The 27,524-nt window shown below is 53.2% G+C and overlaps 3 protein-coding genes across 3 annotated transcripts in view; all 3 read left to right on the forward strand.

Annotated features, from left to right (window-relative positions):
* Positions 1–22,735, forward strand: part of NOS1AP (nitric oxide synthase 1 adaptor protein) — a 40,277-nt gene extending 17,542 nt beyond the window's left edge. Inside the window, exons 3-10 of the mRNA XM_018079002.2 lie at positions 14,170–14,262; positions 14,627–14,700; positions 15,306–15,414; positions 15,661–15,802; positions 17,028–17,167; positions 17,730–17,897; positions 18,940–19,105; positions 19,662–22,735. Of these exons, the coding sequence (XP_017934491.1) occupies positions 14,170–14,262; positions 14,627–14,700; positions 15,306–15,414; positions 15,661–15,802; positions 17,028–17,167; positions 17,730–17,897; positions 18,940–19,105; positions 19,662–20,065 (1,296 nt within the window). The 3' untranslated portion in view covers positions 20,066–22,735. The remainder of the gene's footprint in view (positions 1–14,169; positions 14,263–14,626; positions 14,701–15,305; positions 15,415–15,660; positions 15,803–17,027; positions 17,168–17,729; positions 17,898–18,939; positions 19,106–19,661) is intronic.
* Positions 22,736–24,102: 1,367 nt separating this feature from the next.
* Positions 24,103–27,142, forward strand: CUNH1orf226 (chromosome unknown C1orf226 homolog). The gene is made up of 2 exons (XM_018078971.2): positions 24,103–24,970; positions 25,070–27,142. The coding sequence occupies exons 1-2, from the start codon at positions 24,609–24,611 to the stop codon at positions 25,560–25,562; spliced, it is 855 nt and encodes a 284-aa protein (XP_017934460.2). The 5' UTR covers positions 24,103–24,608; the 3' UTR covers positions 25,563–27,142.
* UHMK1 (U2AF homology motif kinase 1) overlaps positions 26,262–27,524 on the forward strand; it is a 16,420-nt gene continuing 15,157 nt past the window's right edge. The window contains exon 1 of the mRNA XM_025895799.1: positions 26,262–26,307. Within this exon, the coding sequence (XP_025751584.1) occupies positions 26,262–26,307 (46 nt within the window). The remainder of the gene's footprint in view (positions 26,308–27,524) is intronic.

Consider the following 27,524-nt stretch of genomic DNA (forward strand, 5'->3'; position numbering starts at 1 on the left):
CTTGTTTAATGCAACATGGAGTTTTCCAGTGTTTTTTAATAAATCAGTGCTTTCATCAATTTTCTGCCATCATGGCAGTGTTTTATTCTTGGGATGGAGTGGGTCTAAATGCTCCCTGGTGCTGAGTACTGATGCTGCATGGGCCTGAGCAGGAGAGATGCAGGCAGCCTTATCCTGGACAGCCACATCTTCCAGCCAGGCATGAGTGTGTCCAGAGAGGATGCCTCACTCTTGCTCTGTGGTTAAAGGGAGAAATAGCTTAGGGAAAGGAGAGCAAAGAGTTAAAGAACTTCACCTGGGGGGGGGGGGCAGGGGTCAAGCAATATTTCATATATGTTTTATGGATGAGAAACTAAGACATGGGGAGACTGAGTGACTTGTCGGATTCCTTCTGAGGGAGACATTCCTGCACGTGGAACCAGGCTGAATTAAAGTCAATCCAAACTGAAGTCAACTTTAAATGCTACTCTTGTGTATGATCCTTTCTGTTCTTGTGCTTCTCTGCTGGTCCTCAAAGGCCAAGTACCCCTTGAAGTTGAAGTGTTCTCTGTTGCATCACCTCAGAAGAGATGCAAAGCCTGGGGCTGCAGCCTTCCAAAAAAAAAAAAAAAAAAAAAAAAAAAGCCACGTGCCCCAGTTTCTCCACTGCTAAAATTAATTCTTGGTGGTTTTGGCTTGGTACAGCAGAAGATGCTGTACACCAAACAGCCGGGGAGAAGCGCAGTGTCAGAACCTGCCGTGCAGCCTGCGGCAAGGTGAGAAGGGTTTTGTCGCGCAGCTCCGAGGCAGCTCCGAGGCTGTGAGAGCTGTAAGGATGTTACGGGATGTCCCTGCCGCGTGCGGGAGCAGAGGGAAAGATCACGTCTGTTTAAAAGGAGAGGCTGCAAAAACTGTTGTGTGAGCTGGTCTGTGAAATGGATCTCGTTTAATTAGGGAGTCGTGGTGCCGAAAAACCTCGGAATGATTAACTGCTCAGAGACTTTTGGATCTATAAGCAGCAAGGTATTTGTTTATTCAACAAACGCTGGGAGCAAGCCAGCTCGCACCGGACAAACTTGCTCGAAGGCACCAGTACAAACCCAGGGTAATTTATACAGTCATATACATATTCATATGATTAGAACATCTAACATGCATATTAATAATAGGCGGGGTCTGGGCGGAGCTTAGGGCGGTGCTTCCCAAATTCTTCTCTTGGCGCTGAATTTTGGTGGTCGTTCTGACCTTCAGCCTCAAATCGGGAGTCTGTTTCTCTTCTTTCTCGCTTTGACCTCCTTACCTTTCTATTGTTAATGTTATAACTACTGAAGCTTGCAGAAACCCTTGGCTCTAAACCCTTTTCTCCTATTCAAATGTCTACCTTGTCTTAATTTATGACCTCTAGGTTGATTATATAGCATTTCTAGCATTCTTCTTATGATTAGGTTCAGGTCCAGTAAGCAGAACAGAGCGAGTTATCAATGGTTTTGCAAGGGTTCCTTAGCAGCACAGGCAGAGCAGGTGTTGGGGGGGGATTTTCTCAACAGAGCAAGATACCTCAGTTAACTCTTTTAGGCCTTGCTCTCGTTTCAGTCAGAGGAAGGGATGTGTCTGTTGTAGGGCGCTGGAAGGAACACTGCTGAGGACAAGAGAAAGGAGCCAAGCACTGTCCCCATCCCAGCAGAGAAGGGCTTTAGTGTGCAAAGCATGATGAAAGCCCTGGAGGTTCCCTGCCTCCTCCTGTCTGCACCTCCTCACCCCACAGGGAGGCTGCACAAGTCTGCTGCTTCTCCTCATGCCACTGTGGCCATGGATGTGGTCCCTGAATGCCCTGGTATCCCTGTAGATGATGGCTGGTGGGGGAAGTGATGTGCTTCAACTGGGATTTTTGGATGGCATGGACATTCCCCCCTGAAGTGTACCCAGGGCGAAGATTGTAGACAAAGAGTGTAGCCAAATTTGGATGAATTTTCAGAGAAATTTGGGTGAGTTTTCCTTCTCAGGCCAGGCTTCTCTGATGGAGAATGAGGATCCCAGTCATTCTTAATCTGTTGCTTGGTTTTCAGCAGTGTTAGTTTAACATGATGGGGAAAATATCCCCAACCAAACCAGCTCCCCCTGCCATGTGCTTGCCTATAGAAACTGCCGATCTGTTTCAGCAGAAACTGCAAAAGTCTGAAGTATATATTTACCACAGGAAACTTCAGCAAAGATGGTTGAATTTCAACTTAACTCTTTTAACAGAAAACAGCCCTACAGTGTTGTTCTTGGATTGCAGTAGTGATATGCATCAGAGAGAGCCTTCTCTTTCTTTTCCTCTCCAAGGCCTCCAGGTTTTTTTTAGCATTTTGCTCCAATGACAATTTCTTACTTCCTCTTGACATGATGAATGGGACTGGTCTGGACTCCTTCAAACACTCCCTGATCCTTGGGAACTTTAGGGATATGTGCATTTCTCCAGTACTGGAAGCACAAAGAGCACATCTCTGCTGACCTCTACATACTTGTTAAGAAATCCACAATATCTAAAAGAAGAGAAATCTAGAGTAATTGTCCAAAGCTGTTGGTGAGTGTGACTTGGAGTGCAGGTCCCCTGGAGCTTTCTGTGAAAAAAGACTTGTCTTTCTGTGGTTTGAATGGATTAAACTTCAACTCCCAGCTAGTTGATTTTGTGCATTTGCCTAAAGTCAGAACCTTTGATGTGAGGAAGCTCTTCCCAAGTCCCAGGTCTGATCTGTGGACAAGTCCCCTCCAAATTTGCTTTTTGGATAGGCTAAATAGAGAGAGTTTGTTTTGACCTCTAGGATGTAGGAGTCTGGGAAAGCTGCCTCATGTTCATGTTGCTTTTTTCTGAACTCTTTTCTGTTGTTTTTTTGAAGTGTACAATAAAGCAGCACATGTTCTGTTGGAATGGGTTGTATTGGTAGTGATTTCAGCAGTGCTGTGTTTTGAGATAATGTCACCTTTGCTGCACATTGCTGAGGACCACATTGTCTTCATCTTGTCTTTTCCACTGGACTTTTCCACTTTCCACCTTTTGATGGCTCCAGGGCTTTTCTAGGATACATTTCTGCATCTTGCAGATGCAGCTTCTGTTCCGTTTTCCTGTGAGAGCTGCTTGGCCAATGCCATATAAAATCAACCTGAAATGGGGTAGATGCCAGATTCCTGTACACTTGACCTGGATAGCAAGTACGTTTTTTTTTTTTTTACCCCAGACCTGCATAAAAATGAGCATTGCTGTGTTCTCCTCACTGGAGTTTCCTGGAAGCGCAGTGGCATTCTGTCATCTGTCTGTCTGTCCTTGCTTCATCTGGGGCTCCACCTCTGAGGTGGATTTCAACCCGTTTTCTAACTCCATCTGAAATGTCAGCACTTTTATTACTTGGAAATTTTTTTATAATTCTGTGTAAATCTGTCTAAAGGACATTATTTGTGTTGCCTTTAACATACGGAATTTAGTGAATGGTTTTTAACACCTGCATTAGCTATTGCTGAAATAGGAACAGCAAAGGAAGTGTGATATGAATAATTACCTCTTTTCACTGGTTACAACCCAGAAACATTGTTGAGCACTGCCAGCATCTAATGAGCCCCACAGGGCTGGCTTGTTTCTGATGCACCAAGCGTTTAATGCTGCTGCTCATTCATTATTAATTGTCTGAATTTCATAATTGCTGATTTAGTTACAGTGTTACCAGCCTGCCTTCCTCGGTGTGTCACTGCTCCTCTGCCTGGCTATTCTCATCTGCCTTCTCAACTGGTCTTACTCAAGCTTTTTATGCAACTGAGGGAGCAGCTCTGTGATGAGCAGTAAAAAAATACAGCTATAAATCCTGTGTTTTACAACTTGGGGTGTAAATATCATTGTGTTGTGATTGGGCTCACTTTGCTGAGCTGACACCTTTCTGAAGTGCTGCGTGGGTGTCTTCACAGGGTGCCCCTTGCTTTGTCACCTGCCCTCAGGGTGGATTTGGGGTGACTCTGCTCTTCTGCAGTATCAGCCCTGCCTTTGACCCCCTACATGTGGGTAGGGATTATCTCAGCTGCCTTGAGCCAGGGTCTGTCTTAGAAAGAAAGCATTTCGGGAAGAAAGCTAATCTTGAACACAGAAATTTTGTTTCCCTTCTCAGGTGGAAGAAGGTGCTGGGCTGGACATTGTCTGCACTGCTCAGTCCTGTGGTCCCCCGGGCCACAGGGACTTTCTGGTGCCAGAAAGGGGCGGGAGTTTATTAGGGATTACTGTAAAGGGGCATGACTAAATTGCTTCAAATGACAATGCTGCTCTTTAGGCCAAGCTCATTCTAACACATGGGCTCAAACCTGCTGTGGGCTGGATGAACAGAGGCCATTTCCAGGCTCTTTTAGTTTCTTGCTTTCTTCAGAGGGCGATTGCACCAAACAGCTTGTGCACCCACTGCCTGCATAGGTCAAACCAATGCATGTCTAATTAGAAATACCACAAATTCCAGTCAGATGTGGGGTTTCCAAGGAATGGGTTTCTACTTCTTCTGCCGAGAGGTGGCAAATATTAAAACGTGTACAACTCAATTCTTGTCTTCTCCCTCCCGGGCTGTGAAAAGCAGTGCCAGAGCAGTGCCCGCAAATGCACGCAGAGCCTGCCCTTGTTTTCCTTAACTGAAGGAAGTAGCTCAAAGCCTGGTTGTTATTTTTGTAACCAGTTCGACCAGTATCCCACACACACCCACTCGGTGGTTAATTTGCACTCTCGCTTGGCCATCGGAGATGGCAGCATGTGAAGGCAGGGGGAAGCTTGCCACCTCCCACACAGGTCCAGTCTGTGCTGTTATCACTTGCTTGGATCTCTGAAAGGGGTTTAGGCGTGTTTTCAAGGCTGGAGGCTGGTGTGTTGCATGGTCTCCACCAACCTTCATGACTGGCTGAGAGGTACCACTTTTCCCAGCCCCTGAGCTCCCACTTGGAGCCATCACTGCATGTGCCCAAGCTGGAGGAGAAATTATATGGCTTTCTTTTATAATGTTGGTATTAGTCAAGCCCCAATGAAGTGAACGGGATCTCTTGCACAGGGACCTTGTTGGCTTTGAGGAGCTGCTGGTGGAACTGAGGGATGTTGCTGGGAAGTGTGCTCCTGCTCCACCAGCTGCATCCCTCATGTGCGCTGTGCTGCTGCATCCCCTGGCATGCAGAGCAGCTGCAAGCTGCTGATGAGTCTCAAGTCTCCTTTGAACCTGATTTTCAGGTGTTTGAGAAAAAAAAACAAAACCACAGGGAAGTCTGGAATCCCTAAGGATTGCTTGTAAGGGAGGTAAATAATCTTGTAAATGGAAGTCCGGAAAAGAGGAGGTGAGAATAAGCTGTTACCTGGAGGAACTTTCTTCATTTAACCCTATGACTGGTATTGATTTAATTTTTACCAGTTCTGATTTCTCTGAGATTCCTGTCAAACTGCTTTGACTGCAGATGGCTCGTGTATGTGTCCCAGTTTGCCACCTCAACTTGTGAAACTCGGAGGTAGTGAGAGGAAGTGGATGGAGGCAGCTCTCTGGTAGGAAATAGCAAACCGAGCAGAAGGCATTTATTGTGAAGTATTCAATGTTATTGGAAAACATATTTTTTGTGATAAGTGGGTATGCTGTGATCCTGGGATGGTTTCAAAGCAGCAACCTTAACTCTGCTGTGCTGCTCTCACAACATGGGTATTTTTAGACTGATTCCCATTTATACCCATCAGTACTTGCAACCATTACAGACGGTTACCAAAATTAAACCTGAAGTTGGATGGGAAAATAGGCACTGACCTTGTCAGTGCAAACCAAAATCATATCTATTTCAGACAAACACATGTACCTCAGAGCCACATTTCCCATATGTGCAAATGCAAACTCCAAGGAACTGTAGAAGAGTTTTAAAAAGAATCATTAAGCCCAAGAGCAAGCATCCAATACTCCATTATTCCTTCTCTTTTTTGAATTACTGTGCTCTTTAATTTAAGTCTAGCTATTGGCAAAACCACAAGCAATGGTGTGTAGACAGGTAGACAGGGGAAATTTAATCCTGAGGAGCATCTTACACCTGAGCTAGGAGGATGGCAGAGGTCTCCAGCCTGTTTGCCCATGCCATGCCAGCAGTTTGCCAATGGAGCTGGTGGGAACCTTGATCCTGCCCCCAGATATCTCCATGATTCTGTGCCCCACAGTGGGAATCATCCCTGCTGCAAGTGCGAGTGCTATGGACTAGTTTTGTCCCAGTTTTTGGCAACAGGAACAGGGAGCACAAGTGAAGTGACCACACCAAGGAGATCCCCCAATCTCCCTGCTGTCCTTGTCTCTTTTTCTCCCAGCCCTGAGGGGAACAGGAAGGTGCTGCTGGCATCCCATGGGCAAGTACCCTGCTCATGTGTGGATCATGGGCACAGTTGTGGCCAGGCATGTACTTTCAGCTGCATGCAGGAATGGGGGTGGTAAAGCCTCCTCGCCAGAGCTGTGATGGGATAGCATGCCCATAGTAAAGGTTATGGAGATTCTCAAGTCACAGGCAGCAGCACAGCACTTTGGTAGGGTGGCTTAAGGCAGCCTTTTAAAAATGGGTTTTAGTCCATTTATTGCTGATGACATTAGTAGGCTAAGCAGGTATTCCAGTATGCTCCCCTCTAGCAAGCCTGAGTCCCCTGGGGGCATAAAGTGCAGCCCAGAGTAGTGGACTGTCAGATGTTTTGAAGCCTTGTCCAGAAATGCCTCTTGGATGAAGCTGATTGCCCTTCTGGGAGGTGTCCTGCTTTCCAGCCACTTTATCCCTTTGCATCTGCTGCTCCTCCAGTAGAGCTGGAGGGAGACTCGGACCAGGGCAGGCTAGCAGGTGCATTTCTCTTTTCAGGACAGCAGCCCATAGCGGAAGGGAGTGATGCTCCATGCCTAGGGACCCTGCTGGCAGGATGCTGGCTCTCTGCTGCCCTACCCTTCTGACAGAAGGGCTCTGGGGAGAGGCTGTGCTGCCTCCACTCCCTGCCGTGTGGCAGACTGTGCCCAGCTGTCTTCCGGACACCACCCGGTATTCCCAGACCTGTGTGGCTTAGATGGCTGAGGACTCTTCTGCTCTGCAAGGCTGCTCCTGGCCAGGTGGCCTCTGTTTGCTAATGTGCCAAAGCTGTATTTAAATCATTCCCTTCTCCTCTGCAGTGCTCTTTTCTTTCAGGCACAGCTGCGTTTGCTGCATCCCACACGCACCCACCAGTCCCAGCACACAGCACCTGCGCTGGGCAGGCTGGGTGCAGTGTGTGCCCTACAACCACACGGCCTTTCCCAGCCTTCTGGCCCACGGAATTCTTGGTTCACAGGCCAGATGGGCACATTGTGGTCCTGTGTTCGCTGTGCTGCTCACCTTGATGTGTGCAGCCCCTCCAACACTGCAAGTCACGCTTCTCCTCCAGTTAACAAAGCACCAGAAGGAAAAAGAAGAGATGAGGTATTCTGGCTGCAGCCTGCTCATAGTGCTTTGGCAGGACCCCAGCGCTGAGCTCTGGGTGTTGATTACCCCACAAAAGGCCAGCGGAAAGCCAGCGTTGCATTCCTGCTCCTCCAGCTTTCTGTGCCCATCCCCGAGGCAACTTGGCACCCCTGTCCAGGAAAAAAAGGCTTGTCCTTCACAGGTTCCTGTTCCCGCACAGCCCACAGGTGGCTTCTGAGTCATTTAGGGGCACTGGTGTTGATGCCATTTCTTTGTGTGGTTCAGTAAAGTGAAATCCTTGTCCCCTGCACAGCGCTGCTGTTTGCTATTCCTCACAATTACAGCTATTAGGATCCCAGCAAGGTTTCTCAGGCTTCCCTCCTGTGGGTTACACCTGAGCTCCTGTACATTTCTGAGATTTACCGTCATTCCCCGTGTTTTCAGCAGCACAAATTGCAAGGTATGTGGTTCCCCCCAGTCGTTAATTCTCGGCGCCGTGGAGCCTGTGCCGATTGAACTCGAGCTCGGCTGTCATTTTGTAATAAGTTAATTCTTCATCAAGAGCACAGCACCGCTCCTCCCCCAAAGTGCTGGGAAAGTTGCTAGTCTGCCACGTCTGTCATTAGCCCGAGCTGACCTTGGGTTAAAGTCTAACTCCGAAAGTATTTTACGAGGTGCTGTGCCAGCCAGCTGCGAGGAGGAGCCGCAGGGGGTGCCAGGGCAGGCGGGCACTGGCTGTGGGAGCTGCGGGGGCATCACCACGGTTAGGAGACCTCGAGGTGCTCACAGTGCAGGGTCCTGGCCAGCCAACCCTTTGCATTTGACAAAGGCAGTTCTGGGGGATCCGGCATTGCTCGCAGTTTTGTGTGCTTTCTGGATAAACACAGAGAAATTCTGCTTTCTGGCAAAATTACATCCCCTTCAATGGTTTTTCTTATAGCAGAGTAGCAATGAGTTTTGTGGGAATTGCTTTTTCCCTATTAATTTAGTTCTCAGACTGCTGCTTTTTCCCAGAAAAAGCTTGTAACTCTGGGGTTTTTTAAGGATGGGGATAGAGGATGGAAGGGGATGGGGCAGTTCAATGCACTTCGAGCAACTTCCATTAAAAAACATTCTGTTTATTTGCATTCTGTTGGCGTAATCTGACCATATATCATTTCTGGTACCTTCCCTCACTGATGAATGGTGCTAGTGGGCAGACTTAAAACTGTACCCACGTCTGTTTAGATGGGCTGGGATGAAGTGAGGGCATTTTTATTCAGGTTAACATTTTTTGGATGCTTGTGAATGTGGGGGGATGATGAATCTAGAAAGATATCATCTCCCCTCTTTAGTGTCTGATCTGCCTAACCTAGTGTGCAGCGCGTGGTTGCAAGTTTTCTTACACTTCTACTGTGTGGAAACACCACAACCGGAGTGGATAGCATCTTTCAAGGGATGCTGAGTTTTCCCCGCTTTTCACACATACCCATCACACTGGGATTCATACATAATTTTACTCTAAGCTGACGAGGTTACATGCGCTCTCTATTAAGCAACATATGTTACTCAGTTCTCCAGAAAGGGCAGTTTTAATATTCTGCCAGTAGGAATGTGTTGCGCAATGATGCATACACCAGCTGGCTTCTTTTCCTTCTGAAGTTATTTAAATACTGAACTCCACATAAAAGACAGATGTTGAGAATAGACTCCCACAAACCTGAGGTCAATGGTAAGGCTTTTTCGTGCTCTGATGGAGTAGATGTTTTCTTTTCCAGATGAAAAGATGAATGTGTTTTTTGTGGGCAGTGTAATGTTAAGGGATGATCTGAATTCACTTCTTAGCTGGTTGGGTTTTGTGGGTGATCTTATACTTCTTTTTCATTACTGAGACCACCTTTGCTTTTTTTCTCGAATAGTTGTGGGGTTTTTTGACTGATGCATCTCGAATGTCCATTTTCAGTCTTTGCTCAAACCTTTGAGTACAGTTCTTAGAGCTTCAGTTGGAGACCGACTGTGAAGCTGTGAAAGTCCAGGAACGGACAGTTTCTCTTGCTTTTTCCATTTTCTGTGTATTTCCCTGAAATTAATTCTTCTTTGTCTTCTGGGATTGCCACATTTCTATAGCCAAGAATTAATATAATTAACCCAAGCTTGCATTATTATTACAGATATTTAAAGATCCAGAATCATACCCAAGATGGGCTGAAGGCTAAGAAAGCTCTTCTGACTCTTACACCATTTAGTCATTTATAAGTAATACAGTGAAATGCTACATGGTGTGAAACACAAGGGGATCATGGGAAAGCTGCACAAATCCTCTTTCCTTTCTTGATCCCAAGCTGGATAATTATTTCTGTATCACTTCTTTATTAAGCCGTAGGGTGGAATTCAGCTCTCCAAGACAGAGCTATTGGTAGCTGAGTTTATCATGCGTGAAATTCTTTTCATGTGTTTTTTCTCCTGAAGGAGTCACCACAAAGCAGAATGTGGTGCCCAGAGAGTGTGGGGTGAATCGCTGTCACCCACCTCCCTGCATCAGATCACAGGGACACTCCTGTTGCTCCTGGTGTAATGATAGCAAAGCTTCCCCTGAGCATCCCTATCCCCTCTTGGCAGTGGAACGGGTCCTGTGCTGGTGGCTTTGACAAACCCCCTTTTGCTTTGCTGCATGCAGGCAGTTTTGTACTGGCTCAGAGAAAAGCTTCTTAGCAGCAGTGCTGTGCATTTTAGCACATCTTTGGGGATGCAGGATGTATCCCCAAAAAGGGTTGTATGGCAATGGTCCACTGTTTCTGGAAACATGTGCGTTTTCTTTTCCTGTGGGTCAACCAGTGCCTGCTTGTTTTGGATGCAGCAGCAAACAGTGGCTGTGCATACCTTCTCATAGTCCCTTTGGTGGCATTTTCAACCCTGTCATCACCTCTGCTTTCCTTCCAGCAGCAGGAAAAGTTAAAACCCTAATGCTTTTCATCCCTCTTAAGCTTTATTTTGCAGCAGAAGGAGGGATGTTGACAAACATGGGCAGACACGCAGATCTCTGTGCCTGGAGCACACACAGTTGTAGTCAAGAATAACTCCAAGCCAGGGAGGTCCTGATCGATCATACAGAGAGGTTTTTCCATGGCCCTGTTAACTAAAGGGGCTTGCAGGGCAGGTATTAGCAAGGGCAGGTCCTGTCCATGCTTTGGTGAGACCATCTGAAACAGCCAGTAGTCTTCAGAAGCAGAAATACCATGCTGGCACCGGTAGCCTGCTAGTGGGAAGGATTTGCTTTGGCTTTGGAGAAGTCCAAGGAGGTAGTGTAGGGCCAGGTACCCTTCCCAGGCTGGAGAGAGTGCATGTGCAGGCAGGGCACCCAGCCCAGCCCTGAGCACTACTCCTGGGCTGGTGCCTGGGGCTGGCTGTCACCATCAGCCACTAACTTCCTGGGAGCTGCAGGGGCTTGCTGGATTGGGCAAGAGCTTGTGGTAGCCATGCCTTCTTCCTGCCTTAACCAGCGAGCAGCACCCAGGACAGCCAGGCATTGAACAGGGCTGGTCGTGGCACTTGCTGTCACTGCTAATGTGAACTGCTGCCCCGTGAGATGGTGCAGATTCTGCCCTGCACAGCTTTGGGTTCATCCCTTACAGTCTCTGTGGCTTAGATCTCACTTAGAGGAACTGCACAGAGCTAACGTTTCCTTAGACCAAATTAGAAAGCCCCTCAAGATCAGCAACGCATCTCCTGGCCTGTGGGACTCAGCTTGCCTTCCCTGTACAGCCCCGGGAAGCAAGAGGCGACTCGACTGAATTGCTGTCTTATTGAATCCTCTTCCTTGCTAATTTATTATTAAGTGACGGTTAGTGTTTCATTAGAGCCCCAGTGGGCATGAGTTCATTAGCATTTTATTGGCTAGAGCTGTGCTTTCGTGCATGGGAAGTGTATCCCGGAGAGCCTCTGGGCTCGTTGGAGTGACTGCACTAATGAGCTCTGGATGGGGTGGGATGGGCAATAGCTCTCTAAGCGCATGGCTCAGGCTTGCAAAGAAGCTTGGCTCTCACTTTGGTGTCAGGATAAAGACCTGGATTTGTGGAAGGGCTTAACAAATCCGGCTGGTTGGTTCTTTTGAGAATTTGACTTTTTTGCTTCTGTTGGTCCTTGCTGGAGTTTTGCCATGAGCCATTGGCACAAGGGGACTTTGGCTTTAGTGTGGCAGAGGCACACACACAACAGCTCTCCCCTCTGCCAGGCTTGGGGCGAGCCTGGGCAGAATCCCTTGCCTGCAGCCAGGAATTCCAGAAGCCTCTCCAAGGAGCTCTACGTTTATTCTGTCTCTGAAACATGCCAGGACTGGGTAGCATCTTTGCTGAAAGCTCCTGGCCTGTCTGCATTGTTGTCCTGGAGCTGTTACTCACCCAAAAAACCAGGCTAAAATTAGTCTGTTTAACCCTGGGATATTTTTCAGGGTTGATGTCTCTTCCAAGCCCACATTAATTAGCACTTGGGGTAACCCAGAATAGAAACCCCAGGGCACCAGCAGCTCAGAAATGCAACTTAATGTTTATAATCAATGATCAATAGGACCAATAAATCAGGCTGCAGTGCTCCAAGGTGCTGTGCAGTCAACCTGAATGCTGCAAAGAGCATCCAGCTCAGCCCTCAGCTCCTGGAAAAATCACACACAGAGCTTCAGAAGGGGCTGGGTTAATTACTCCAAGGTAGTCGGGCCAGAGCTCACCTTCTCAGGGCTAAATCAAGACATTTCTCTAGTGTTAGGTACCAGGCACCTGATCTTGGCACTGGTCTGCTGTCTTAGCAAGGCACAGAGAAGGGGCTTTTGAATGCAGCTTCACCTCTGAGAGTAATGATGGGAAAGGAAATATGAGAGATGGGACCTGGAAACCCACACCAATGGGTTCTTTGTTGAGGGACCCTGGTGAGACCCTTCTCCATGAGGAATAGGCTGTGCAAGTAGCATATGGGTATGTGCTGGGGGTTTTAAGGCTGGCCATAGCCATTCCCCTGTACTCAGCGCTGATGAGGCCACACCTGGAGTGCTGTGTCCAGTTCTGGGCCCCTCAGTTCAGGAAGGACATGGAGGGGCTGGAGCAGGTCCAGAGAAGAGCAACAAGGCTGGTGAAGGGACTCAAGCACAAGTCCTGTGAGGAGAGGCTGAGGGAGCCTGGAGAAGAGGAGGCTCAGGGGAGACCTCATCACTCTCTACAACTCCCTGACAGGAGGTTGTAGCCAGGTGGGGGGTTGGTCTCTTCTCCCAGGCAACCAGCAGTAAGACAAGAGGGCACGATCTTAAGCTCTGCCAGTGGAAGTTTAGGTTGGATATTAGGAAGAAATTTTTTATGGAGAGAGTAATCAGACATTGGAATGGGCTGCCCAGGGAGGTGGTGGATTCACCATCCCTGGAGGTTTTTAAGATGAGACTGGATGTGGCACTTGGTGCCATGGTCTGGTAACCACGGCAGTGTGGAATCAAGGGTTGGACTTGATGGTCTCGGAGGTCTTTTCCAACCCAGCTGACTCTATGGTTGGATCCTGAGCTCTGCTTTCTCCAGCCCATCACCATGGCTTCAGCCCTGGAGTTTGTGGGCTCGTCTGGTTGGGCATGGGGAAGGGCAGAGCTGCATTCCCTGCACTGTTTTCCAAGCCATCTGAATCTCCCATCCCCATCGACGATTTTGAAATGGCTTTGAGGAACTGTGCTTTCAGGTCTTTTATCATTTGATCACAGGTCAGGGCCAGCAGCTTTTCCTGCCTGCTGGCTCTGGCTGCCAGAGTTAATACATCATGCGGCGCTGGAAATGTCACGGCGAGGCTCGGCGCGGGCTGGAGGCAGGGCACTGCGTCGGGCGTCTGCCCTGTGCTCCCTCTGCAGAGACATTGCTGAAATAAGGAGAGGATGAATTAAATCCCACTTCCTCAGGCAGGCTAGGTGCAGGATGCAGGGCTTTTCTGGGCACAGAGGATCTGTCCCCACGGCTGTGCACAGCACTCTGCACGTAGGACCAGCACATCGGGTACCTGATGTGGGTGCACCTGAGGCAGACAGGTGACGGGACTCCTCAAAAGTCCCACAGAAGGAGGTTGCTCAGCCTAAATGGCTTATTTAGCCTATTCCCCTGCCAGCTCTCTAAATGTAAGTAAGACTCTAAATGCCAAAGTGGATGGATTTTTCAGAAATCTCATTCTCTCCCCAGGCCAGACCAGAGCTTTGTGTTTAGCCACTGATCTTTAGAAGTTCCTATTGGGATTTTTTCCTGTCCAGTGACTTCTAATTGAAGTGGGTAATTGCATTATCCCATATCCCCTGGAGAGGTTCACAGAGTCCTCAGCAATCATCATCAGTTTTATGCTGAGCCCAAAAATACCCCACTCTAAATGCCATTTCCCTTACCAGAGCTCAGCAATGGCCACAAGCCAGCGGGGAAAACGCAGCCAGGCTGTGGATCCCTGGGAGCTGGCAGGGCTAGGGAGGTGGCAGGCCTTCTTTGGGGAGGCTCAGTCCTTTGGAGGATCAGAGTGAGTGCCTTTTAAACAAGCTACCATTCCCAGCAGCATCCTGGGTCTGGATTGCTTCGATGTGTCCTCCTGAGGGGCATGGGAATGCTGCAGGGCAAAAAGATCCCTTGTCCTGTCCTAGCATGGATGTGCATGTTGATGCAGGCATGTGAGATCAGGAAAACATGTTCTCGTCTCTCTTGCCCCTTCCTCTTGCAGCCTCTTCAGCCCTACCTGAGACTGTCCTGGCACAGAAAGGCTAATTCAACTGTTTTCTTCCATCTTCCGCAGTATGAGTTTAAAGCCAAGAATATCAAGAAGAAGAAAGTGAATCTCATTGTGTCAGTGGATGGTGTGAAGGTCATTCTGAAGAAGAAGAAGAAGGTAGGCAGCACTGGTCCCTGGGGCAGCAGTGCCTTGACAGCAGGAACTCTCCCTTCCCGGAACAGGGACCTGCAGCATCCTTGAACTTCTGGGAAAATCTGGTGGGCTGGGAGAGAGAGAGATGGGCTGGGATTAGCCATGGGTGGACCATGTTCCCACAGCGTGGCTGAGGTTGTCCTGATGTGGGTGTAGAAGGGGCTTGGGGGGCCCCATGGCAGTGATGTGGGACGTGGCTGATCCCCAGCAGGACCCAACCCTTGGTTCCCTGGGAGCAGCAACAGACAAGAGTTTCCTGAGTCTGTCCCTGGACTGTCTCTACCCTGTCCTTGTTCTGAAGGACAGCATCTGACGTACTCATTTTCAGCTTCTTTCATTGCAGAAAAAAGAATGGGCCTGGGACGAGAACAAAATGCTCGTCATGCACGACCCCATCTACAGGTAAACCTGATGGGTGAGGGGACAGAGGCTCTCTGCCATGCCACTTACTCACACCACACTGGCACTGTGCTGGGGACTGACCTGGAGAGCTGCCACCATCCCTGCAGAGGGCAGCTCCCCTGGCTCGCGGTGCTCTCTGGAGTCCCCAGCTCTCTTCCCCCATCTTGTTGCCAAAAGCAAGAGCATGGGGTGTCTGTCCCAGCGAGGCTGAACGGGGTCGAGACGGGCCCCAGCCATGCTGGGGAGGGGGCAGCAGGCACCCAGGCAAGAAGGCAGACTCTGAGCAGGCAAGGAGTGAGGTTTGCTCTCCTCTGTCCCTGGAGGGCTCCTGGGCCGCTGACTCTGTCCCTGAGGGCTGAGCAGAGAAGTCCCATGCTGCCTTTGCAAAACATTTGCCGCTGCTGAATCAGCAGGCTAATTTTCCCAGCCGAGGCAAAACCACTGCCAAAAAAATATTCTGATGGGCTTTAGCAGGGACGTGCTGCAAAGGCTGGGGATCTGCCAGCACCCCGTGCCCTGGGAAGCGCTGGCTGTGGCCTTGGCAGTCTCCTGGGCATGTAGGTAATGTGTATGATGATATCTTCCCTTCTTTTCTGTCCTTGCAGAATATTCTATGTGTCTCATGACTCCCAGGACCTAAAGATCTTCAGCTACATTGCCAGGGATGGGTCTAGCAACATCTTCAGGTGCAACGTCTTCAAATCCAAGAAGAAGGTAAAGGTGCTGGGGTGCTCGTCTTGTCATGGTGTGGCCTCGGTGGAGCAGCTGGGGCAGGATCCGGTGGCACTGCACTGCAGGTGGCAGCCCAGAGCACACCGGGGATCTGAGCTCTGGTGCCCCAGGCCCTGTGGCAGCACACAGAGACCCCTGAGAGCTGCACCAGGCTGGGGGGTCACCAGGCAGGGGTGGCCCAGCTGAAGTTACATCCCTCCTCTCCTCTCCTCTCCTTGCCTGCCGCAGAGCCAAGCCATGCGCATCGTGCGGACGGTGGGGCAGGCGTTCGAGGTCTGCCACAAGCTGAGCCTGCAGCACACCCAGCAAAACGCAGATGGGCAGGAGGATGGAGACAGTGAGAGGAACGGAGATGACCTGGATGTCCCAGGTATTTCGCAAAGGCGGAGGTGGGGGTAGCATGGGGTTCCTGGAGCCTGGCAGACATAGTCTACAGAAGCACTGTCGTCCCATACTGCTCCTTGCTGGCTGACACCTGTGGGGAATAGATTTGCACAGCAATCTGGCCTGTGGCACCTCTGGCTCAAGCTGGGATCTTGCCCAGCAAGGAGCCTTCGCTAGGTGTTAGCCCTCATCCTCGCAGACATCCCCCTTGCTGGGAACCAATTAGCAGCGCCCGGGGCTCTGCTGGGCGCCAGAGTACTCTCCGTGCTTGGCTGCACACACTGCAAACATTCCCTCGCTGCTTCTGCAGCAGAGGCCTCAGCACAGACCTGTGTCCCAAGGCGTGCCTGGGGCTGGGGCTCTCTGCAATTCCTTGGATGGACTAATCTATGTTTGTGGTCTTGCATCAAGCTGCCAGGTCTGCAGGCAGCCTGCGGACCCTGTTCCTTCTCAGCCCCATGGGTAGAGGGTGCTGGAACAAGTGCTCCTGGCTGTTGGTCCAGCCCCATCACCCAAGCTCTGCAGGGCCCCAGGGAGCTGCCCTGCTCCTCGGTGCCTGTGCCTGCACTGGAGGGGAGGCAGATGTTTTGCAAGAGGTTGGTCAAATACCCGTCTAGTGCCAGCTGAGACACTGATGGGTCCTGCTGCCTGCTTGTGTGTGGATTGCCTGCCCTGCCATCCCATGTTGGGGGCCAGTTCCCCCCCATCACAATAGGAGCAGCCTGGAGTGGGCTGTGGTTTCCTGCTTGCCTCTGTGACCAGTGCTGTCGTGATGACCTAATCATTGGGCTGTTATGGACGGGTCATTGTTTGGTTTTCCTCCACACAATGTCCGGGCCATGATATGCAGTTCCCTGGAGAATTCCGAGCATCTGTTTTTTGTTTTTCTTTCCCGTAATCTCTTGTTTACCTTTCTTTATCTGTGTTTTCTGCTCTCGGTGGCCCATTTGTCCAGCCTCAGGGGTTTTGGCTGCTGTTCCCAAGGTTTGGTGTGCTGGGGCTGGGTGTGTTTTTGGCTGCAACCCCCATCCTGAGCAGCAGCAGGAAGAGCAGCTGTGTCTCTTGTGTACCTGCTTCCCCCCAGAGCTGGAGGGCAGGTGGCAGGGGGGTGGTGGGGACTGACCCTGGGCATCGCTCACTACACTTGGGGTGCACCACAGCAAGCTCCTGCTCCAAGCAGACTGTGCTGTACTCTGACACTGCTCCCACAGCCTGCCGCCTCTCCGGTGTGGAGAGGGCAGCCGCCTCAGCGGAAGAGACGGACATCGACGCCGTGGAGCTGCCGCTGCCCGGAGCCGACATCCTGGACTTCAGCCGTGGCGTGACCGACCTCGATGCTGTGGGCAAGGAGGTGGGTGGCCTATGCCAAGGTGCCTGGGTCCCTGCCCTCCACTCTTGGGGCACTGCACAGCCCCAGCCCTGTGGCTCTGATGTGCACCCCGAGGGCCCAGGGATCGGGAGGGATTCAGCAGCATTCCCCAGCTCCCAGATCAAAGCCATCTGCCTCTGCAGGGCTGCCCTTTGGCTTGGGGCCCAGGGAGCTCCTGGAGAGCGCTGTGATGAGGCTGAACTCTGTGCAGCCACACGGAAAGTGTTTGGGGCAGAGCTGATAGGGATTTTTTTCCACCAAAAAAACAAAAATAAAGGACTTTTTTGATACAGTGGAAATTCCCATTGGAAGCGCCAGCCTTTTCAGGAATTTTCTACAGAATTATTTGGGTTGTTGTCGAAACTGAAAAAATACTGTCCTCAAAGTTTGTCAGCACCTCCAGCAAAGTGTGCATTTGCTTTGAATGCATTTGCTTCTTTCCTGGGTATTCTGGGGGGCTGCTCTCTTCCGCAGCCCGTATGTGCCAGGTGGCTCTCTGAGGTGAGTGGCATGGGATCACACTTTCCACACTGGTGTTTTGCAGGCCTGCCTCCACCCTGAAGATATCCTGACAGCGTCACCCAAGATGCTGCTGCCCTCATCTGCCCAGCTGCCTGACCTGGGAACACCCCTCTCTGCCCACCATCAGATGCAGCTTCTCCAGCAGCTCCTGCAGCAGCAGCAGCAGCAGACACAAGTGGCTGTGGCACAGGTTCTCCCCTCCACTCTTTTCTGGGGCAGCAACAGGGCTGGGGCACACTGAACCCCTTGGTGCCACCAAGGGGAGTGGCACCTGGAGGCAGTGTTGAAGGCAGGCTGCTCTGTGGGGAGCTTCAGGCAGAGATGTTCAGGTGGCAACTGTGGGAGAAACTGTGACTCAGAGGATGGGACGTGCAGCAAGGGGAGAGGAGTGGCAATTTGCTCTCAGGAAAGATGAGGTGCTTAGGTCTGCATGCCACCAGGTTTCTTGGGCTTTCAGCCCCTGTCTGCTTGCCAGTACCTGGCCTCAGTGTTCACCCTGAATAACTGCTGCCTGAGCTGTGTGTCTGGCAGCTTACTCTCCATGCAGCTCTTTCTCATTTAAGCAGCTCTGGCTGCTTTATCCAACTCATTACATGACCTTTACTTGTTCGCTGACCCCTTGCAGAGCTCTCCACAATTGCTCAACTTTCTTCCTAACCTGGCCTGAGCAATGGGCTCCAGCAGCCTTTTTGTGCTGTCCCATGGCTTTCCTCCTCTCGCATCAGTAAATCAGTGTTTGTGCTTCTGCCTGAACTGCTGCCCCAGAGCCCACGTGCCATCTGGGGTCACAGGCTGCAAAGCTGCTTTCCCCTCTGGAAGAGAGACCTTCATCCTTGGGGGATCCTTTATATCTGCCCAAGTACAGTGTTGCCTGCAATCCAAAAGGGCTCTGTAGTGCCTGCTCAGAGTGTAAATTATTGCACCTCTTGCCCCTGTGACTGATAGTTTGGTCAGTGCTGGACCTCTTTGCCCTGAGCTTTGCCATCAGAGAGGCCAGGGGACCATGTGCTGAGTGTGCTCTGGTGTTACACTGCCACCTGCCCAGTGTGACACTGCCACCTGCCCTCACGCTCCCCATCACGTCTGCTGTACCTGCAAGGAGTGGCTGCCTCATCACACCATTGGGTGGGATGCTGGTGAGCCCTGGTAGATGAGTGGTGGTGGCCAGAGTCGAAGCCCTCAACCCTTGAGCAGTGTCTCCCCACGCTCACCCCCTCTCGGCTGTCCCACAGGTGCACCTGCTGAAGGACCAGCTGGCAGCAGAGGCGGCGGCACGGCTGGAGGCCCAGGCTCGAGTGCACCAGCTCCTGCTCCAGAACAAGGACTTGCTGCAGCACATCTCGCTCCTGGTCAAACAGGTGCAGGAGCTGGAGCTGAAGCTGGCAGGGAACACGACGAGTAAGCGCTCCCGTCACTTCTTCTCCCCTCACTTCTAGCAACCGCTGTGAGGCACATGCACATGGGTGTTTCTGTGGGGGTTTTTTGTGTGTTTCCATTCGTTTTGTTTAGAGGGATATTTGTGCCCTTCTGGCCAGGCTTGTGCATGTGCAGCAGGGTGCTTGCATGCCGTGTGGGATGGGGCTTGGGGAGGGCTGTATGGACAGGTACTTACCTACCTCCATCAGCTGTATGTCTGCTTTCCCCAGTGGCTGCATGCTCTAGGCCAGCTCCATACCTGCCCAAGAGCCCCTTCTTGACCTTCCTCTCCAGCAGATGTGGCCATCAGCTCCCTGCAGGAGCTGGGGTAGGAGACAGTTAACGTTCTGTCCTGCAGAACTGGCTCTTTGTTGGTCAGCAGCAGTAACACCAAATACGCCCCTCTCAACAGTGGCAGTAGGGAGGTTGGTAGCCAAGTGGCCCCAGCCTGTCCTCCTCTGGGCAGTGTGCAGCCAGCCATGGTAGCCAGGGGACGCCCAGGCAAGCTAGGCCTCTCAGCCATGCCCTTCTCTTGCAGCAGGCTCCCAGGACAGTCTGCTGGAGATCACCTTCCGCTCCAACGTCCTCCCTGTCCTCTGCGACCCGATCACCCCGCAGCCCGAGGACACCCACCCGCCGCCGCTGGGCCCCAGCTCAGCTTTCCCCAGCACCCTGGGCAGTCCCATAGGTAGGAACGACTGTCTGGTGAAGCTGGAGTGCTACCGCTTTCTGCCGGACTCGGGGCCACCTGCCCCAGAGCCACCGCTGGGCAGCCTGGAGCTCATCAAGTTCCGCGAGTCGGGCATCGCCTCCGAGTACGAGTCCAACACGGACGAGAGTGAGGAGCGTGACTCCTGGTCCCAGGAGGAACCACCACGCCTGCTCCACGTCCAGCCCAGGCAGGACCTGGGTGATAGCCTGGAGGACGAGATCGCGGTGTAGGGGGGTCAGCAGGAGGTGGTGCGGAGCAGCCAGGACCTGCCAGAGCTGGGACAGACCCTGGCCATAGCCCAGTGGCCCTGGCAGGGATGGGACAGCCCGGAGGGAGCGGGGTGGAGGGGGGAGTGTGAGGCTTCCAGCACCCAGTCAGGAGATATGCAGGGGTTAGGTGGAGTCGTGCTGAGGGAGTGTGCTGGGCGTGCTGTGCTCCAGCATGCATGGGCTTGTGTGCTGAGCTGGAGCATCCCTGCTTCTCAGCTGACAGTGAGCTGACAGCTCCTTGTGCTCCCCCCTGGCTCTCACCCCCCCACAAACTGTGTGTCCAGGTGGGGCAGAAGCAAGGGGGACTCCCTGCTGGATTAGCCCCTCCTGCTGCTGGGGAAGCAGTAAAGGAGAGGAAGGATTTTTCGGAGGGAACAAGAGAGGAGATGCAGGGCAGGGAGCAGGGACAAGAGGGACCAAGGGGGGAACGCTGGGGTGGTGAGCAAGGACAGAGTGGCTGGCAGGTGGTCTGGCTCTCTGTATTGTGGGCAGGGTGGAAGACAAGGATAGGGTCATGCTATGTTAGGGTTGGTGACAGTGCACTGTTGTAGTGGGTCTGTGAGTGAGAGGTGAGGCATAGAGGGACAGTGGGGACGAGCCTGGAAAGGAGTTGATGGGGTAAGATGAGGTTGCGCAGGCTGGCCAGGTGCAGACAGTTCTTGCAGGGTGATGTGGCACTTCTAGGACAGAGTTTGTCCCTGCCTGAGGCAGGTGGAGGGCATGCAGGCACAGCCACTTCTTTCCCAGGCTGTGGGACAGAGAAGGTGGCACAAATCAGTGTGGAGCAGGGAGCCAGGAATGCAGCACTGGGCTATGGAGTGTCCTCCCCGACATCATCTAGTCCTTTGGCTCTTTGGCACACCTGCCAGGTTTCAAAGCCTTTTTGGTGCTCTCAAGCCACTTTTTCAAGCACTTCCTTGCACCCCCATCACCACAAACTCCTTGCTTTGCTTATAGACAAACCCTCCCATTTCCAAGCACTTGTCTTCCTCCAGACCAGGGCTGGGGCCTGCAGTGCTGGCACTGGTATCTGCAGGGATGAGCACACTTCCACCCCTCAGTGGGGAGTGAACTGCTGGTGTCTGCAGAGGGGCTCTGTCACATCTATGGTTTACACCCTCCAGAAAAGTGGATCCAAGATCTCAGGATCCCCCACCAGCCCCCAGGATGCTCTTGGCTGAGAGCCATCTGTGGGGGCCTCCAAGGGACCCAGAGCTTGTTTCTTTTCTGCAAGCACTTTTATCACCTGCCTGGTGCTACAGCCTCTAAGAGGCCATGACTGAAGGGGTATGAACCAGAGTCCTGATGTCTGCCCTGCTCCCTGTGGAAGCACTCAATGAGGTGGGGATTGGCACAGTTGTCTTTCTCCCCATCCTCCCTCCTATCCTGCTTCTGCTTTGCTTTGTTGCTTCCCTGCTGCTCTCGCCTTTGCCAGCTCTGTCTCTGCTCGATCTGCCTGCAACTAACCCCCTGGCTGACACCAGCTCTTGCTCTCCTCCAGGGCTTAGCCTGGCTGCTGAGGAAGGTCTATCACTTCTTTCTGCCTGGGTCCCCTTGGGACTGAGGGCTGCTGAGGAGTGAGGTGTGAATGAGACCCCCGGGGTCAGTATGAGCTGTGCTATGTACCCTCTGCCACGAGACAGGGCTGGATGATGTGAGGAGCTAGAGAGTCCCAGTGGAAAGGAAGGAAGGACATGTTTTAGTGTCCCCAGCAGTGCCCTAGTGTCCAGGGGAGCCCCTGCACCAGCCACAGAGGGGGCAGAGTGAGAGAGGGTGTTGTTTGGTACGTGGGTGCTCCTGTTGTCTGGCCACCACTACCTCCATGTGCCCTGTCCCATACCACTGTGGGCACAGCAGTGTGCTAGCCCCTCTGCTGGGAACCCCAGCATCCTACTGCCAGCTTGCAGCAGTTGGAGGTGAAAGCATGGGGTGGGAGGCTGGTCCAGCTAGGAGGAAGAAGTGGGTATGGCAGCACACGCAGGACATGGTGCAGACAGGGTAGGGATGCATGGGTGAGCTTGGAGAGGGATTTCCACGTGGGCAGACAGATTGTTCAGCAGAGGGGACAGCAGGAGCTCAGCTGTACACACAGGGCAGATGAAGGGAGAGCCTGGGAGGAGCAGCAGTAGGACAGAGGTCTCTTCCAGGCTGGGCTGCCTCAGAAAGCAGGCAGGGAGGAGCCATCTCCTGAGACACTGCTCTGGTCCATTCCTGCTCCACACACACAGGCAGTGTCCCTTGAGGAGCTTCAGGACCAGCTGTGGGTTTGGGCTCCTGCCTGGCACTCTGCCCGCAGGGGACAGTGGCAGGTGCCCCGCAGGCTGATGGGGTGATACCGGAGCCGGGTGGGACCTGCCAGCACCATGCCGCACCACAGGTGTACATGTATAAATGACCCTCCTCCTAAGTCAGCACTGCCTCCAAGACGCCTCTCTAGCCTCTCACTTTTATTATGGACCTTGACAGGGGATTTATAGCTATATTTTTTGTCCTTTCTTTTCCTACAACTGTCATATTACTAACTGTTGACTCTATCTGGGAAACCAATCTGTCAATGTAAGTGCACTTAACCCTTGGGTGTTGTCATTAGTCAACTGGCTTTTGCTAAATAAATCTTTCTATTTCTAAAGGCTTTCTGTTGTCTCTTTCTTCTCACTGACTCTCTCTCTTTCTGTACTTCCTTCCCCCTCCATGCTGGTTGCCAGCACCAGCAGCAACATCCTCTGGCCTTGCACAGACCCCCTCCAACCTAAGCCTACTCCCCTGTGGGACCCCTGTTGTGGTGCCAGCCACAGGCTACCCATGAGAGTAAGGTGCTCTGAATACCTCTGGGAGTAGAAGGGTTTCAGTCTTCCCCTTCAGCCACTGCACAGCGCAAGCTTGTCTTAGGGCTGACCCAACAGCTTGATGGTGCCAGTGGGTTCCTGACATCTGCAGAGCTCCCCACAGAGGTGCAGAAATGCTAAGCAGCACATTTAGGAGCTCAGGAGATTTTTGTCTGCTGGGGAAGGAAAAGTAGGGAAGAGCCTCTCAAAGGATGGCAGTGTTGCCTAGGAAGAGCAGCACAGAGGCGGGGCTGGCTGATCCTAAAAGAATTTATTCTGCCGCTGGCAGGAGCGATGGAGCAGTGCCCTCCCGTGGTGGCTGCTTGGCTGGTGGGGCTACATGGACAGCCTGGAGGCTGCGGCCTGCTGAGCCTTGAGCTCCTGCTTCCCCAGGGCATTGAGCCTGCAGTAGAACCCGTTGCAGCTGTAGCCCTCCTGGGAGCTGTGCTGGATCTGGGTCTTGACCAACCACAATGTGGGGAAGATGTGGCAACACAACATGCACTGGTAGCCACGCTGGAGCACTGTCTGCCACTGGGAAGTGGTGAGGATGTCCTGGACCATGATGCTGGCTCTGCTGCTGCCAAGCCTGTCCCTCTCAGGAGCCTAGGGGTCATCTGAGGAGTCAGAGGAGGAGCAGATGCTCTACAAGAGGTTGTCAGGCTGCTCACGCTTCTGGGGGCTGGTGTCCAGGCTGGAGGAGAGGCTACTCAGGCACTCCTGTGTTGCTCCTTTGGTGCAATGAAGTAGCTGTAAGATGAACTTCAGGACTGGTAGATGCTGTGGGTGCAGACAGGGAGCTTGCTGTTCAGCAGGACTGTGGGGCCACAGACTGCAGGGGAAAGGGCCTGCAGTGAGTCGGAGGTCCCTGTAAGAGTCTGGTCCCCATGGAGTTGGAAGCAGTGCTGGGAACCCTTCCTCTGTGTCTGTCTCCATGGGATGCGAAGGTGGTTGGCTGTCCCAGTACATGCCCCTGGGATGCAGAGGTGGAGTTGGGCACAGGAGGCTGGTGGGCACTGAGGCCCTGGCAGCACCAGGCTTACCCAGCAGCTGGCTGGAGCCATCACAGGGAGAGCCAAGCTGGCACTCCTGGGGGCAGCACCCACTGCTTCAAGGAGTCCTGCTGTGAAGACATGGGGGAGAAACCAGTGTAGGTCAGAGGTGGGGTGTGACTGCAGAAACCCACTGGGTCCCCAGAAAGTACCCACTGCCACCCACCACACAGACCCAGTCTGGGCTGGGCTGGGCTGAGGGAGCCTTGGTGGGGTGGCCAGTGCAGAGCCCAGGCTGTGGGTGCCCCCACTGCAGCCCCTGCAGCTTTGCCAGGGCCTGAGTGACATGACACCACATGAGTCCCATCTCCACAAGGTAGCGTGGCAGGTCCAGGCAGAGGGTTGGCAGCACACCCCACCTGGCAGTGTGGAAGGGACAGGCCTTCCCCTTGCCATTCCCTTGGTAAATGCTCTCTCTTTCTTTCCACAACCTGCTTTCCAAGTCGTTTGGTGTCAGGTAAGAGAAGCTCTCGGTGTGTTGGCAGTGCCAGCCTGGAGCCCTGGGCTCACTGCTACCCTATCTTGCCCCATGCTGTCCCCTATGCATGCAGCCCTGGCATGGCCTGGCTGCCCACAGCCTCCACGGGGCTGAAGGAGCAGCCTCCCTGACCCCAAGATTGCATTCCTATGCTGCTGGCAGGCAGCTTCAGGCCAGCTGTCCTTGCTGGGATCGCCCTTCCAGCCCGGCTTACATCCCATCTCTGTTCCCTTCCCCCTCCAGTGGACCAGAGCATGTTTGAGAACACCAGCGCCAGCACGGCACCCACCCCGCGGCTGCAGCACGTCCCTTCCTCGGCGGGCACTCTGCCACAGCCCTCCCGCCCCGCCAGCAGCCAACACCTCCGCAACCTGGGCAAGGCCATGGGGGCCAAGGTGAACGACCTCCTGCGCCGAAAGGAGCCCGCTGGCCTCCCCAGCGTGGGAGCGATGGAGGCGAACGCCGGCGTGGGTGCCATGCTGGGCACAGCACAGCTGGCTGTCGAGGACGGGTGAGTGTCCTGCATTGTGCACCCCATGGCGGGGCCACTGGGACAGGCTGGAGAGGCCTCAGCATGGGGCTGTATGTGACTTTCCCTCTGTGCTTGCAGGGCTGTGGAGCTGGATGCCTTTCCCCGGCTGGACCCCCCGCCCCCTATCACCAAGAAGCGGACACCACGTGCCCTGAAGACCCCACAGGACATGCTCATTGCTCCACAGCCAGAGGAGACCAGTACAAGGATTGGCACAGAGGAGCCTCCAGAACCACCCACAGCCCACCCTGACCTTGCAGAGGAGCAGCTGGATACGGGAGACCCATCCTCTCCAGAATGCCCTGGGGTACCCAGCACGACAAGCACCCCAGAGCCCAGCGGGAAGCAGCCCACTGGTGCCCTACCCGTGCCCGACCTCATTCATAAGGGCAGCCAGGAGAGCCAGTGGCGAGTGGGTGAGAGGGCCACCGAGATGTCACCCCCCACAGAGAAGCCCTCACAGAAACCAAGGCTGGAGCATGAGCCACCAGGGAGCACAGGGAGGCCGGAGCCACGTACCCCTGGCTGGGAGGTGGAGGGGACCCACCCCGACTTACTGTCTTTTGAGTAGCGGTGGGGGAGCCATGACAGGGGCAGTGTGGGGGCTGGCTCTCCCAAACATGTCTCTTGCTGCCACTTGCCATTTTTGGGGTCTTTATTTTGGGAGGGGGAGCCCCAGGGTGGAAGGAGCCATTGCTTCCCCAGTGTGGGGCGTGGGGAGCCATGACAACCTACTTCTCCCCAGATTCCTGGGAGGGGCACAGCGTGTCCTGCCATGGCTTTTGTGGCTTCTGCGACCCCACCCTGGTCAGTGCCAAGGTCCTGTCCTGGCACAGTGTCACTACCACCCCATCTGCAGACAGGAGCCATGCTGAGCTGGGGACCAAAGGGGTGGGGGGGTCAGAAGTGCCAGTCTGCCCCAACCCCATCAGCTCTGCTGGAGTGAATGTTCCACACTATAGTTCCCCATTTCTGTGCTGGCTGCCTTGGTCTAGAGGACTTCCCCAGCTTATGCCATGTGCTTGCCAAGATACTCTATCCCAGGGTGCCAGCAGGCTCACCCAGCTCTAGTGCTGGCTGCCAGGGTGCTGGGAGGGCAGAAGTGCCCAGGACCTTCTCCAGGTGATGATCCCATGGCAGTACTCTGCCCAGTGCCATCTCTCTGCAGCAGAGCCTCAGATGCAGGAGACCTGCTCACAGCATGGGCTCTGGTGCCAAGCTCCTGTGAGACCCCCTTCCCCACTTATTTCCTGGTCTCACCCCAGCCATCATGGACAGGACCGCCCTGTCCCCTGTCCAGGCAGGCAGCCCACTCCGTATGGGCCAGTGTCACTGATGTCAGTGATGTCTTTGCAGGACACAAGAAGCCACATGGTTCCCTGATACTCCTCTATGAGTGTTACCCCATGGATTACAGGAGGGTTAGCCAGCCTGTGGACCCCTGGGCCAGTGCAAGGAAGCAGTTATGAGATGGAACTTTTCGCTTAGAGCTTTTATGTACACCTTTACCACAAAAGTGGCTTTGAGAAGAAAAGCTCCAAAGCCGAGATTTGGGCTGGAGGAGGCAAGGAGCTCATGGGTGGGCACTTCTGCTTGCAGCTCCTTCTGGGCCATGCAGGGCGGCTGGACTGAAGAAATATCTTCTACCACCAGAAGCCAGGTTGTACCACTGAAGGAGGCTGTGAGCATTTGTGATCCTTTGCCTTGGGAGCAGCCACCCATCTCCTTGCTGTTGTCTTGGTGGTGCCATGGTGATGCTGGAGTTCTGAAGCTCTCGGCCCTGGGAAAGCCCTGCTCGGGAGCAAAGGGGATACAGAAATGCACAGAGCCCGTGGCTGGTGCTCAGGTGTGTTCAATGTGATCACACTGTGCATGGCAGGTGCCACCCCAAACAGGAATCTGTGTATGTGTATTTGTGTGCTGCCCAGACCTGTGCTACACTGTCGGTGTTGATGGAAACCAGGCCTTGTAGCCCTTCTCTGAGGAACCAGCATCTTCCATTGCTGCGATCCCAAAGGAACCTTCCCCTTAATGGAAGGGTCATCACACTCACCGCCGGTCCAGTACTTCTATTTATGTTGTCAGGAGGTGTGTGTTGCTTGGGACAAAAGATACAGATTGCACAATAAATTGTTTTTTCTTTTTTACCCACTGACATGTGGCAGTCCCTTGATGGGCGGGGACCCCCTGCACCAGCCTGGCACCTGCACAGGAGATCACTATCCCGGGAGACCGGTCCGGTGGAGAGCCGGGGGGCGTTGGGGGAGTTTGGCGGTGCCCGGGCTGAGAAGGGAACGTGGCTGCCCTGCTGTGCTTGGCATTGAGGGGACGGGAGCCCTAGCTGGTGTCTGGGATGAGGAGATGTGAGCCGGGGGGTACTGAGGATGCTGGAGCCCGCTTGTACCCGGTCTGAGGGGACCAGACCCCTGGAGTGCTGAGGGCTGCAGGGACGGCACTCCGGGAGTACTGAGGGTCTGTGAGGAGCTACTTAGGGTGCTGGAGACCGCCCGTGCCCCGGCTGCAGGGCCCAGAC

Source organism: Manacus vitellinus, unplaced genomic scaffold (assembly GCF_001715985.3).
Source record: "Manacus vitellinus isolate BGI_N305 unplaced genomic scaffold, ASM171598v3 scaffold_44_pilon, whole genome shotgun sequence".
NCBI lineage: Eukaryota > Metazoa > Chordata > Aves > Passeriformes > Pipridae > Manacus > Manacus vitellinus.